The sequence below is a fragment of the Manis pentadactyla genome, chromosome 9 (genome assembly GCF_030020395.1).
Source record: "Manis pentadactyla isolate mManPen7 chromosome 9, mManPen7.hap1, whole genome shotgun sequence".
Classification (NCBI taxonomy): domain Eukaryota; kingdom Metazoa; phylum Chordata; class Mammalia; order Pholidota; family Manidae; genus Manis; species Manis pentadactyla.
Window position 1 is genome coordinate 22,854,576 of NC_080027.1, and position 13,484 is coordinate 22,868,059.

General features: G+C 50.4%; 1 protein-coding gene across 1 annotated transcript; it reads right to left on the bottom strand.

Annotated features, from left to right (window-relative positions):
• Positions 1–3,210: 3,210 nt before the first annotated feature.
• Positions 3,211–7,809, bottom strand: IZUMO1R (IZUMO1 receptor, JUNO). The gene is made up of 6 exons (XM_057508187.1): positions 7,737–7,809; positions 6,118–6,413; positions 5,515–5,655; positions 4,572–4,760; positions 4,005–4,137; positions 3,211–3,864 (listed from the first exon to the last, which is right to left on the bottom strand). The coding sequence occupies exons 1-6, from the start codon at positions 7,807–7,809 to the stop codon at positions 3,596–3,598; spliced, it is 1,101 nt and encodes a 366-aa protein (XP_057364170.1). The 3' UTR covers positions 3,211–3,595.
• Between the last annotated feature and the right edge of the window lie 5,675 nt (positions 7,810–13,484).

The window sequence follows — 13,484 nt, forward strand, 5'->3', positions numbered from 1 at the left end:
GGGCACACCTGAAGCTTTCCCCCTACTCTGCCTGCCCTTGAGTCTCTGCCAAAATGCCAGCGATGGTGGCTGACTCTCTTGTTACATCAAGCTCTGAATAAATAGCCTTTGCATGTTCTCATTGGTTGGTCTTCCTCAGTTTCCATACTCCGAAGCAAAGTCTTCTGGTCAATAAACCTTCCCCATACACCCAGAATTCCCCATCAACTTTGGTAGTCAGAGGAGAGTAAACCCCCAGATATAACCATAGAGGACAGTCATATCAGCTACCTAAGAAAAATCAACCCAACCCCACCCTCATTTTCAAATGTGGACAGCCAGCCAAGGTCACCAGCAGTGTGCAGGAAAAAATTAAGATAAAGAGAACAGAGTGACCTTGGAGGAAACAGATCAGAGACTAGAAACTGGCTTTAAAAAAATTTTAATTATAATTTCCGTGAGATTTGAGAAAATATTACATCCCTAAAACCAAAAATAGCAGGCTGTGAAGAACAATGGAATTAAAAAAAAAAAGTCTCCAGAAAAGTAAAGGTAGATTGCCAAAATTAAAGATTAGAAGATTAAGTTGAGAAACTCTAAGAATAGAGAGTAGAAAATAGTCTGAATGTGTGGCAGGAAAGATAAGCCACCTTTTGTAACTTTTTCATAGCTGAATCCAGGAATGGTTAGAAGTGAGTGCCTTTAGGAAGGACCCTGGGGCTGAGGGGCTGCCTGGCTGCCTCTGTTGATAGGTTTTAGAGACCCTCTGACCTTTGTGTTCTAGTTGCATACATGGATCACTCTGATTAAAACAATTTATCTGCAGATCTGACTGTCCCACTCTACTATTTAAACCCATAGCTCCTCCCAACTGGATTCAGGGAGACAGCTCGGTTGTTTCGCTGACCATAACCTGCCATGAGCTAGCCTCCTCTCCCTACACTCCCCACCTCTGCTCCAGCCCCTCTCATCCACTTACCAGGATGTTCTGTGTAAGCCTTAGGAGTCGGATGGTGGGGTTAGACTTACCTGCTTTCAAACCTACATACACTTCGGTCCTAATTTGGAAAATGGGGGTACAAGAGTCCCTCTTAAGGCATTTATGAGGATCAGATGAGCTAATGTGTCAGGAGTTTAGCAGAGCCCCAGACACAAAGTGATTGGTAAATAGTGACAGTTATTAGGGCTCCCAGAACTAGTCTTATTTTGTCTGTCTCGATTTTAGCCCTACTTGACTACTTTTTAATACTTATACCTAAAAATACTTCTAAAAAGTCATTATACTCTCAGTTTTCTTACCAAGCACACTGGCTGAGACACTGAAGTCCTGAATTCTTAGGAAATTTTACCTATATCATATATATCCTTGAAGCCACAATTTATTGATCGATTATGAGCAATTAAAAGTTCTGTTTCATATAGTTCATGCCTTAGGGATTCTGCTGGGTTTTGTCTAGCATTTTCTTTCTGTTCTTAACAAAATGACCCCTTCACCAAGGCTCCAGCCTCACCCTGTTGATGCTGGGGTTCTTGTTCACGGAGCTGAAGAATGAACTTCGGGAACAGTCAAGGTAGGAGAGCAAGGCAGAGAGAAAGCGAAAAGACAGAGCTCCTGGCTCAAGCCAGGAGGGGACAAGGGAGTCCCGGGGTGGTGCGTTGTCTAGGGGTTTAATAGGCAGTTGAGAGACAAAGGGCTAGGGATGTACACCTGCTAAGTGGTCCCAATTACCTTTGAAGAAACATTAAGTTTCTTATTAGTCTTCCTGGTTATTTACAAGAATTTTACTGCTCTAATTTCCTCCAAGGACAGCAGCTTCCTGGTCTGGGAGCATATCATTCAAGACTGCCTGCTTTGCTCCCAAGGTGGGCTGAGTTATTGTCTTACTTTTTAACTAATTGGGTTTCAAGATGGAATCCTGCCTGTTTTTTCACTATGTTGTTTTGGGCTTGCTTGCTGCATTGCCCAAGTTGCAACAAATCATTTGTTTAGGGCTGGAGGTAAAAAAGGAGCCCTTGGGTAAAGTCAGAAAAATAAGCTGGGCCCCCAGCAAACCAAAGCCAATCTCACAATGGTTATCCTGCTTTGTCTTTTTCCAGAGGCCCTCCCCCTCCTCTGTCTCACTATGAGGTCCATCCCTGGCCCATCCACTGTTCTTGCAGACTTGCAGTGCCATGCTTTGTCACCACTGCAGCTGTCTGTCTCCACACTGGTGCCTTTTCCTACTCCAGACTTCCGGGGGGGAAGGACTCTCTTCATTGGTTTTAGAACTCAAGTGCCCTTCCTGTAACAAACTTTGCGCAGTAAAGGGCAGCATTCATGGAGCCCACGGGAGGACTGGAGGTGGAGTTTAATCCATGAGCAGGGCTTGCTGGTGTCTGGCAAGAATGAGGGACAGAAAAGCCAACTAACTTGGGAGAAGACCTATTAGAAACCTCCTTTGTTGAAGAAAAGGTTGTGGGTAAGCATCATATATGCTGGGAAGATGCTGGGCTTCAGGCTCTGGAAGGGTCTGAGTTAGGGGGTCACCTGCCAGTCTCCTTACAGCAGGGACATGTCCTCTCAGAGTGTCCTCAGAGCCAGCTGTGACTCTTCTGTCTCGTTCTTTAGGACATGGCACTGCCTGAGAAGCACAGATTATATCCCAAAAAACAATGGCCCTGGCTTTTTCCTTTTTCTAAGTTAAATTATCTGATAAATAGTGACAGTTATTATAATACTCCAACTAGCTCATTCCTCTCAGTATAGAGGGAATCTGAGTCTCAAAATAAAGGTGGAAGGATTTTTCAAAAGTCATATAGGAAGTGATAAAGTCAGATTAGAACTTGGGCCTCCAAAATTCCAGAACAGTGTGTTATGGTTCTGGGGTTAAAAGGAAGGGAAGCCGGAAGTAGTTGAGGTAGCTACCTCAATCTTGGTATCCAAAATAGAGCCGATGGTCTGTGTGGCCCCATTCTCACCCTGGCTTTGGGTCTTTTGTACAGTGTATCATTTATTGAAAAAAAAAAAGGAGGGAGAGTATTCCTTTATATTGAAATACTGAAAGTATTCCCATCAGGGGGGTGTTTTGAGGATATAAAGAGAGGGCCTGACATGAGTTTAGTTCATCATCGTTATGAAAGTAACAACCAGCTTTGAGATGTCATTGCAGCAGGAATACTGGCTCCTTTGTGCAGCTTAACCCTGACTGTAGAGCTAGGACAGAGTGGGACATGCAGAAAAGAAAGGCCAACTACCACTTTATTGGAGGCACCACTGTGGGACAGGATGCCAGGCTGTCACCATCAGCTCTGCCAGTGCAGGGGTGGGTGTGCACTGGATGAGAAGGGCCTGCAGCCCCATGTCAGAGCCCCACCGTTCTTAAGGGCAGGAGTGGTTTCACCTTGGCACTCCCAGCCCGTGGCTGCCTTCCAGGCAGGGAGTGACAGAGCAGAGCAGTGGAGGGGAACTAAAACCAAATGTCAAGGCTCAGACACCAGCTGCTGCAGCCTCAGTGTCCCACAAACCCCCAGCCTGGGCTGCTGTGTTCAAGGAAGGGCCTGAGAAGGGCTGCCATGGCTTGGCCGGGCCGAAGCTGGAGGAACGTGGGAGTTGGAGTGCGAGGGGCTTGAGGGGCTCTCAGGAAAGGAATGACAGGAACAGAGAGAAGGCCATGAGAGTGTAGGGGACTTCCTGGGATGCACCAGGGCTGGCAAAGAGGCGGGCGACAGCCACGTTGGGGTTTCCCTGGGCAGGCTCAAACCACTTCTGCAGACACCGCCCACTGCTCCTGTGCTCGGGGCTTGCCTTGAAGGAGCCACTCCAGATCTTCTCGCACAGGTCAGCTGGGGTGGGGAAGTAATGGGGGAAAGGGTGGCAGAATGCCCTCGCGGGGCAGCGGTTCTTCCCTGCGGGAGATGGACGCACAGACAACTTACCTACCTTGACTCCCACCCTCACATTCCTAGTATTTGCCCTGGAGGACCAGAGGGGCTTGCACTTGCCCCCCAGGTGGGGGGCCTCCATCTCCCTGTTAGGCACCACTTACCCCGACTCCAGTCCCAGCCACCATGCCAGTTGGATTTGCAAGTGTAAGATGTGCGGCAGTCGGCCCACCACTGCTCACAGTCCTCCCGGCACAGCGGCACATCCCGAATTCGCTCTCCTGGCCCATTTTCCACCTGGGAACAGGCATGGCAGGAGATGACTACTAATGGCAGCAATCTGAAGACTATCAATAGCTACAGTGGTACTTGTGCCAGGAACCACCTGCAGATATTCTCTTACAAAGTCTCTAAGTATTATTTTGCAAACAAGAACAACCAGGCTAAGAGGTTAAATCGTTTAGCCCAGGCTGCACAGCTTCTGTTCCTATATACAGAAGATGGGATTCAAACGGTCCCTCATCCCGTTGTTCCCACGTGACCAGTCACCCCAGTGCCATCCCCCAGGGCCTGAGGAGGCTGCCACCACCTTCCCTTTCCCCAGCAGCCGCCTCTGACTCTGCTCTTGTTCCTGGGGGGACAGCATCTCCTGTTGCTCCTGGCATCCTGGAGCTCAGGCCCTTAGGAGCAGGGCTCTGCAGGGACCTGCCTCCCCAGCCCAGGCCTCCCACCTGCCGGATCCAAGGTCCCAGGTTCGGGGAGCACTCGTAGAAGCAGACGGCCTGGAGGAAGTGCTGCTGACAGCCGGGCATCATCAATCCACAGTGAACCAAGCTGAAGTTGTAGAGCAGGGACACATCCAGGTGGGCCTCCCAGCTCGTGTTGGCCGTGCAGCAGGCATTGTCCTTCCATGGGACGCACTGCAGGTGGAGGAAGAGGCCAAAGGCAGCGGGTGGGGGTAGGGAAGGGGCAGGGATCTGACGAGTGCTCGGGGAGGAAAGTGACCATGGCCCCTAGAAGACCTGGCTAAGTGGGGTGGTTTTGGGCCAGCAGCCCCCTGAATAGAAGGGGTGCCGATGATTTGTCAGTATTCACACACCAAGGACACCTACAATTGACCTCGTTGCCACAGGCTGCCGAAGGCCCCTTGAAACAGGACCTCTAGGGTCTCAGCTTCTGAGGGGCAGCTGAGGAGCCCATGACACCCAGAGGAATGTGGGGCTGCACTGCGAGGGAGGCCCCATAGCTGAGAAGGGCTCACAGGTACATGCCAGCTCTGCCGTCCCTTCCATGTCCCTATCAGTCAGTCACCTTTAGGTGCTTGGAGAGGGGTCAGTTAAGTCATATGTCTCCCCAGGGCCTGGGTCGGAAGGCTAGAGAAGGGGACCTTGTCTGACTGGCTCTATGCTGAACCAACATGGGCCCCCAGAAGGACCGTCTGCCCCTGCTCCCCAAGTGGCCGGGCAACTGAGAGATGAGAACTCTGAATCACTCGGCAGTCAGGGTCTTAAAAGCCCATAGTGTTCCTCCAGTGGCCTTTGTCCAAATCCCAACCTAAGGAACCAGACTGGTCAGGGTTGATGGAGGTTCAGAAACCACGTTGGCATTTATGTCCTCCCCTGACTCACCAAGGCAGCCCCCCTCCCTCCCCTGGGCCAGGCCTGGCCTCTGTACCTCCTCGTAAAGCTTATCTTCTGGGCCAGGCTCTGGCTTGTGGTGCTTGGCATCCATGCAGACATTAAGCTGCTCGTCCCCAGCCCAGATGGGCGTGACCGTCCACAGCCCCAACAGGAGCAGCCAACACGAGTCCATGGCCTGCAGCGGAGAGGAGACTGAGTGATGGCGAGATAGAGAGAGCACACCCACTCTGTTCCCTCTGCTCTCCCTGGGGGTGGGCATGGGCTCTGAGGCTCCCTCAAGTGACCATGACATGCTGGCTGCCCCAGGACCCCTACCTCAGGCATGTCATGAAATGTCAGGGCAGGGCGGGGCACGAACCTTCTCAGTCTGCCTACCACCCCCAAGGACTGTTCATGCAGAACTAACCCAGGGAAGGGAAGAGACCAGCCCCAAGGTGAGGGTTGGGAGGAGAAAGGTTCCAGCCCTCCCCGAGGGGACTTTTCCTGGCCTGTCTCCAGCCAGGGCAGCCTTTCTAATTCAGTGACCTATGGGCTGCGAATTTAGAGCTTTGACCCTGGGTAACTGATCAAATGCTTAGTAACCAGGTTGTGCATGAGGCAGAGGGCACAGTGGGACTGGGCAGTGTAACAAATGCACCTCGTGGGGTGCCAACCCTGACTCCACCCCTTTGAGGGGTCCCGCAGGGCCCGCAGCTCCCCAACAGCTGGCGCCCTCCCCAGTCCCCTGTAGCCAGAGTCCTTTCCCCAGCTCAGTAGTGCTGCCTCCAGCAGCCTCGGCCCATCTCAGAGCCAGGCGGAGGGGAGGGCCCGGGCCCGAGTCGGATGGGAGAGCCTTCCACCTCAAGCCCGATCTCCGCCGATCCACGAAGGGGGAGGCCGACTTCTCCCTCGCTGTTCGTTGAGACCGTGTTTCCAGCTCTGTTCTGGGGAGCGCTGGTAACAGGAGTGGAAAGAGAGACCAAAACACAAAGAAAACAAGAGACAAAAGAGCACGCTGTCTCAAATGCCCAGCACTTCAGGAACCAGGCGTCCCTCGGCCTTCACCCACCCCGGAGTCCAGCCATGCAGGAGCGGCCGTGCGCCCATCACAGGGGAACAGAGCCACCAGCCTGGCCCAGGTGCAGAGCTTTAAGCTTGCTGGGGCTGGAGACCCGGCTCCCCCTCCCAAGCCCCCAGTATGTTCTGAATTCTACCTCCAAGCTGGCCTCTCTCCAGGGCACCAGCTTCAAGCACAGACGTGGCCGTGGAGTGTTCCAACAGAATCAGGTGAGTCAGGTGAGAAGTGGAAAGGTGCTGCTCCTTCTGGCATTTTCTTCACACTCACTTTTAAAGCAGGAGCTGCTCCCTCCCACCTCCAGAGATTGTGAGGCTGTGAAGACCTCTCCCATCCGCCCGTTTATTACCCACTCCACTTCCTAGGCCAGCTGCAGGTGCGGAATGCCAGCTGGCCCCAGTTAAACAGCATCCATCTCGCCCAAGTGCAGGGGCCTCCTGCGCGCACAGCCAGGAGGGTTTCGCTTTCTAGGGGAAGCAGAGATCCCCTGGGTGGGTAAGAGCGTGGCTCCTCAGCCAGGGACTTGCTAGCTGGATGACCTTGAGAAGATGAATTCTCTCAGTCTCCCTACCTGTATTAAGGGCTGTTATAAAGGGCTTGTTGGGAAAAGAAATGAAAGAAAAGTTCAGGGAAAGAACTTGGCATTGTGCCTGACATTAAGTCTTCACAGTTTTAATTCTTACCCTTGATCTCATGAAGCCTCTCTCTCCCCTCCCTGTTCCACAGCTCTGCCTGCCCCATCATTAGGTCAGATACTTGGGATGGGCCACCCGGTGGCTTGAGTGACAGTGATCTCTGGCAGCCCACAGGGGCTGGGTTTCCTGCAGAAGACCAGACCCCGCAGCACAGCCATGCCAAGATAAAGTGGGGCCTTGGGGGTGCAGGAATTTCAATGTAAGACTGAAGCCAAAACAAACAAAACCAGAAAGTCCCTCCACAACCCACCAAACAGCCTCCCCTAGCATACAGGGACCGCTGTCCTGTGAAATCCTACAAGCGTCCTCAGCAGTCATAATGCTCCCAGTTAAGGAGAGGCTGGGATGAGACTCTCAGGTGAGTCCCAAAGGTGCGGGACCGCTGGAAAAGGAGCCCATTTCCTTGCCTCTTGATTGTAACAAGTTCCTTCTCCAGAGGAAGAGTAGCCAGAGTCCCAGAAGTGTTACCAATACAGGAAATGAAAACCAACAATGAAAGCATTTTACAGTTGAAGACAATGAAGCCCAGGCTGTGTGGTTCAGTGATGCAGCTGACGCTGCCACTGACGGCGGCCGTCATGCTGGGAAGTGACGTTCTCCACACCTTGGTGGTCACAGTCCTGGGTACTGAGCACCACAGAGGACCTGGGCCCTCTGTATGTGGTCTGCTTACCCCAGAAACAACCCTCAGCGTGAATGCCCTCCCTGTCTTAACTGTGGGGAAACTGAGGCTCAGCTGGGGAGTGGCAGAGCTAGGATGGGAACTCAGGTAGACACAACTGCATATCCGATGCCTAAGGACCAGGTGAGGGGAGACCTCCAGGACCAAATGGGGAGATGCTGTCCGGGCCTCAAGGGAAATCTGCTTAAAAGCAACATATCAAATGCCGTGATCAGATCGTGTTCTGGGAAGCACATGTTGGTTTTATCTGGGAACAGTGCCAGTGGCCAGCCCAGCCTCCTAAGTGAATGAGGAGTTCCCTGGCAGGGCCTGATACCAAATGGCAATGGCATTTCTGGAGCACCGGTCTCTTCCCGAGGGCACCCACTTGGCAGGGGAAGAGCAGGTGTGTATGTTCTGTTCGAGTCCTCACAAATATTCAGGAAACTCTAAGCCTTGACAAGGTGAGGGAGTTTGGGTTTAATGTGAAGTTTCGGATGGCTCCTTAGGGACAGGGACAAGCATCCAGAAACAAAGCACAAGAGTAATTACTGAAATGGAAAACAGGTCCTCTGGTAGACGTCCTTCACCAGGAGGGAAGAAGGACAATGAGGGACTTGCTAACAGTCCCGAGGACAAGGCTATAGGAAATGAGCTGAAATTACAGGAAGCGCAGGTGTCGGGGAGGGAAGGAGGGAGGGAGGGGTTAGGAGGCTGTCACTCAGAGAACCATCAAGCCAACAGCTGCTCCCCAAAGAGGCAGTTTCTGGCCCTTGAGGAAACCTCATTTTTGCCATATTGTGATTTAGTCTTCCAGAGAAATCTGTTTTCTTGACTGAAAGCTGGTAAACCAAAGCAAGCTGTTTTAAAGCCATTTGAAGCTGCTGATGTCAAACAATTTTTTTCTGAAAAAACAAAACAGAGCACTTAAATTGCCAGAAGCAGAGCTACAGAAGCATTCAGAGAGTTCTGAGGGAGGGTGAGTCAGGCAGGGGCGGCCCAGCCTCCCTGGTTTGGGGCCACAGCATATGTGGGGTGGTAAGAACTCCTACTGCCCCTCTCCTCATGACGTCACACAGTGGAGACCCACTGAGTTCAAGGACAGTTGCAGAAAGCAAAGAAGTAATGCCAGAAATCTCCTGATGTGACTCTGAAGTCAGAGGCCAGTTGGAGGGGACGGTAGTGATTCAGAGCTCTTAGTGGGTTTTCTGAGTCCTTCCTCTTACCCCAAAATCCACTGGCCAGCCTTGTTTCAGCTCTTAATTGGTTTGCAGCCAGAGCAGGTGAAATGGGTGGTTTATCCCTACCCCTTCCTACCATCTACTTCCATCCCCTCACCAAAGCTGTCAATTTAACTTTCTAAATATCTCTTGAAATCAAATTATTTTATCCCCATCTCTCCCCCTGGTATTTGGACCATGGTCGTCTCGGCCTCAATCACTGCAGCAGCCTCCTAACTGCCCCCCCGGCTCCTTCAAAGCTTTACCCAAGCAGAAGCCAGAATGAGCTACTTTCCCAGTGTTTTATTATGAAAAAATTCAAACAGAAGGAAAGTTGAATTATACAATTCTCTCACCCACCTCTTACATTTAACATTACCATGTGTGGATAAAATGAGAGTGCCTGTGGCCAGGATTCTCACCTGGCCCTGGTTGACTAGCTCACTGCACACCTGTGGGCAGTACATGGATGTTGATTCTATGTAAAGAGCTCTGCCCAGTATTCTGGGCACGCCACTGTGGCATGGCTGCAAGACTGCAGGAGAGCAGAGCAGAAGCTGCAGTGGTGGCAGCGCTGAAGACAGAGGCCCAGAGGACGGCTGTGCAGGACAACTGTGCAGAGAGGCCCTGAGGACGGCTGTGTGGGATGGCTGTGCGGGCAGAGAGGCCCAGAGGCAGAGACCGGCTCACTGCTTGCAGACTCACTCTGAGTGAATGGGATTCTAGTGACTGACCTGCCACCTGGAAATGAAATTGGGTATAACCCTTTCACCCCAAGAACATTTTCCTGTCCTTTTCTTTGGTGACATTGAATCCATAGCAAACTTGCCTGGGACTGAAACCCATTGGCAAGACACCATGTTAGTATATTTTTTGTCATGCAACTATCCAACTATCTAGTCATCCACCTGTCCTCTTATTTTTCATGCATTTCAAAGTAAATCAGTGCTCTAACTCCTAAATAATTTGTGCATGCATATCATTAATCAGAGTTCAATGTTTGACTGCAGGGTTTTATTTTCCTTTCAGAATGATATTCTTAAAAGGTAAATATGGTAATGACATTCCCATGTTTAAAACCCCTCTACACCTAAAATAAATCTCAAATCCTTAACATGGTAAATGGATGCTGTTTGATCTGGTCCCTATTTACTTTACATGCTAATCTGTTGTCCTTTCTCTCATCTACACAGCAGGCGTTCGTTACCCCTGATGGTCTATAATTGCCCTGCTGCGCCCCTACACCTGCACTTCTGCTGGGTGGTTCTCGCATGTGGCATCTCTCACATCACGGCTCACTCTCTGAAGAGGCAACAACTACTGATCCCGTGGCTCACAGAACAGATGACTTCTCCTCGGGGAAACTGGCATGGACCCGCAAGGCTTGGTGAGTTGTTCTCTTGGGGCCTCACTTAAGCTTGCTGCCACCATGGCATTGACCTCCTACCCTTGTAAATGCCTCTCGGCTCAGTAATGCTCATGGCACCAAACATAGGGCCTGGCCCAGAGTGGCTATTTAATACCTGTTTGTTGAGTAAATGAGGAGAAATACCTGAGCAGAATAAAATGGCATTTCTGACAAACATTGTTTCAGTTCACACCCCTCCCCAGTTTAACTTGACCGACCCGTCTCCTTGCCCTCCCTCCGTCTCCCCTCCCCTCTAGTGTAACGGGCCTTCCATCTTTCTCCCCTCTTCTTCCTCTTTCTCCTTTCCCTTCTTCCCCTTGGCCTTCCCTCTCCTTCCCAGTTCTCTCCCTCCCTCAGACTTTCCCACTAGAACATCTTCAGTTTATCAGGATTTCTGGGAGATCTCAGGGTGTTAATGCTGGGGCTTTCCATCACCACTCCAAGGAGGCCACATTTTAGGTCTAATTGCAACAGAAGACATGAGTGTGAAGCCTGTCAGGTGTTGAAGAGAGACCAAGTAAAAGGAGACAGAAAAACATCAAAGTCCTACAGGAAAGAGATTAGCTGAAAATCAGAGTCAAGACAAAGGTAAACACGAACACATACCTTTACTCTTCTGCTTGCTTCTCTTAGGTTGCTACCTCCTTCTCTCTTCAACACAAAGTTTCTCTGGTGCCAATGTCCTACTATTAATTCAAACCAGGCTACTGCTGGGTCTCCCAGATAGTGTTAATAAATAAGTAAGGTTTGCATGCAGATTTACAGTGTGCAACAGAGCTCAATACATTTTCTCTTGCAATCATTTGAAGATCCCTCCCTCCCAACCGTCCCTGACCCCAGTTCCATCCCCACTACAAACCTGTCTCTCTCTTCCCACCCATGCCTCCTAAAAGATCTGTGTATGTTTATTGCTTCTCTTCTCATCTCAAATTAATTTACCAACCGTTGCTGGTCAGCTTCTCACCACCCCATAGAAGCCACACTTGCCAAATTCACCAGCAACCTCCAAACTGTTGTATCCAGTGGGAAGGGCCAGGCCATATCCTGCTTGACCTCTCGGCTGCCTTTGACCAAGATAATCCCACCTGCTGTCTTGAAACTCACCTGTTCCTCAATTCCCAGGGCTCCTACTCTGTCCTAGCTTTCTTCCACATCTCAACTTGTTCCTTCTCAGTCTCCCTGGAAGGCTCTGTCTCCTCCAACTGCCATTTAAGTGTTTTCTTGAGCTCTTCTTACTTTCCTGGGCCTCTTCTTACTGTACTCTCTCTGTGCAAACTCCCCCCAGTGTGGCTTCAGTGATCACCCACATGTGGGAGCCCCTAAATCTGTCTAGTTCTGACCTGGAGAATTATGTGTGTGTGTGTGTGTGCTTATCTCCACAGTTTTATAAATATACGCACACCCCTCAAATCTCCAGTAATATTTTACTTGGATTTCCCACAGCTACCTTATACTCAGTATCCATTCACTCTGCTTTTCTATGCTGCTTAATGGGACCCTATTCCTCTAGTTACCCAGGCCATAGACCTGGAGTTGTCCTGGGCTCCTCTTTCTCTCCCACCTCATCTAAATACTTGAACATGACATGCAAAGCTCTTTATGGTTTGGCCGTTGGTTACTGCAGTAACTGCTCTTCCTCCCGTCCCCATCCTCACCCTGCATCCGAAGGCCCAGCTATTTGCTGCTCTCTGAATGGGCCGCTGCCCTGAACCTTTCCCTGCAGCTCCATCAGCCAGGAAGGCCTTTCTCTGCCTTTGCACTCAGCTGCTAATCCTGTAAGGCTCTACCCAGGCATCATCAGCTCTAGAAAGCCTGCCTTCACCCTTCCCTGGGCTAGGGGCCCTCCAGTGGGCTCCCATACTTTCTGTACTAGTTAGTATTGCATTTATTACGAGGTAATAGAATCTTCTGCACATGGCTGCCCCCCCCCCATTTAGATTCTGAGTTCCCTGAGGGTGAGGACTTTTTATCTTTTTGTAACTAGCTCCTAGGACATTTTATGGTGCATGTAAGAGCTGAATGAACACGTGAGTGCTATGCGCCAGGTCTGACAATCCACAGCGGCCTGAACCTCTATATAGAACCCAGTCTTTCTGAGCATATGAGTCTTGCCTCATCATCCAATGTTTAGCACCCATTTGTTGAATAGCCCATCCTGCCAGTCTAGTATGTTTAAATAGACACAAACCTATCAGTACCTCCTCTGTGAGGGCCTTGAAACACATGTTCTTTTAGAGTGGGACAATTTTGTGTGGTTAGAATACATATGGTCCAGTGGCCCCATCCAGGCGCAGCTGCTTACTGCATGACCCTCAGCACCGCTGTGTCTTCCCGCCACTTCCCCATCCCCACACAGGATGTGAGCCAATGCTGGCGTTAGTCTTAGAGCTAGAACCATCCTATCCTTCCTGGGGAGAGGGACAGACAGACTGAATTATCTTTAATACTTTCAATGCTCTTGCTCCAGGCCTTTGCACGTGCCCTCCCTTTCACCTGGAACCTCTTCCCTCTCCTCAGCACTCTTAGTACCTGCCCTTCATTGGTTTATTTCAGTCCTTGATTTGGAACAGTCCACATTCAAGGAGGTTAGGTGTCCCTCCTGTGCTCTCCCGGCCCTTGGGTTACCTCTGTGAGGATGCCACGCCGTCCTGGAATTGCCTGCTGGCTTACGTGTTCCCTACTTGGCTGAAAGCTCCTGGACCAGTAGAGACTGTGTCTGTCAGTTTCACAGGTGTCATACCATGCCTGGGACACAGTAGACACTCAGTAGGTATTTGTTAACTGAACACGTTTTGTTTTGTTTTGTTTTTTAAGAAAGAATCTCTCATGATTCATTTTTACTAAGATGCTGACCAGGAAAAATTCTGGGAAACCTAGAGGTTCAGTGTATGGTCAAAGTTACAGGTGTTGTGTTTACATGATGTGCAGGCTTGTGGATTTCTACCTTTTAAAAAAAAAATCGTTCT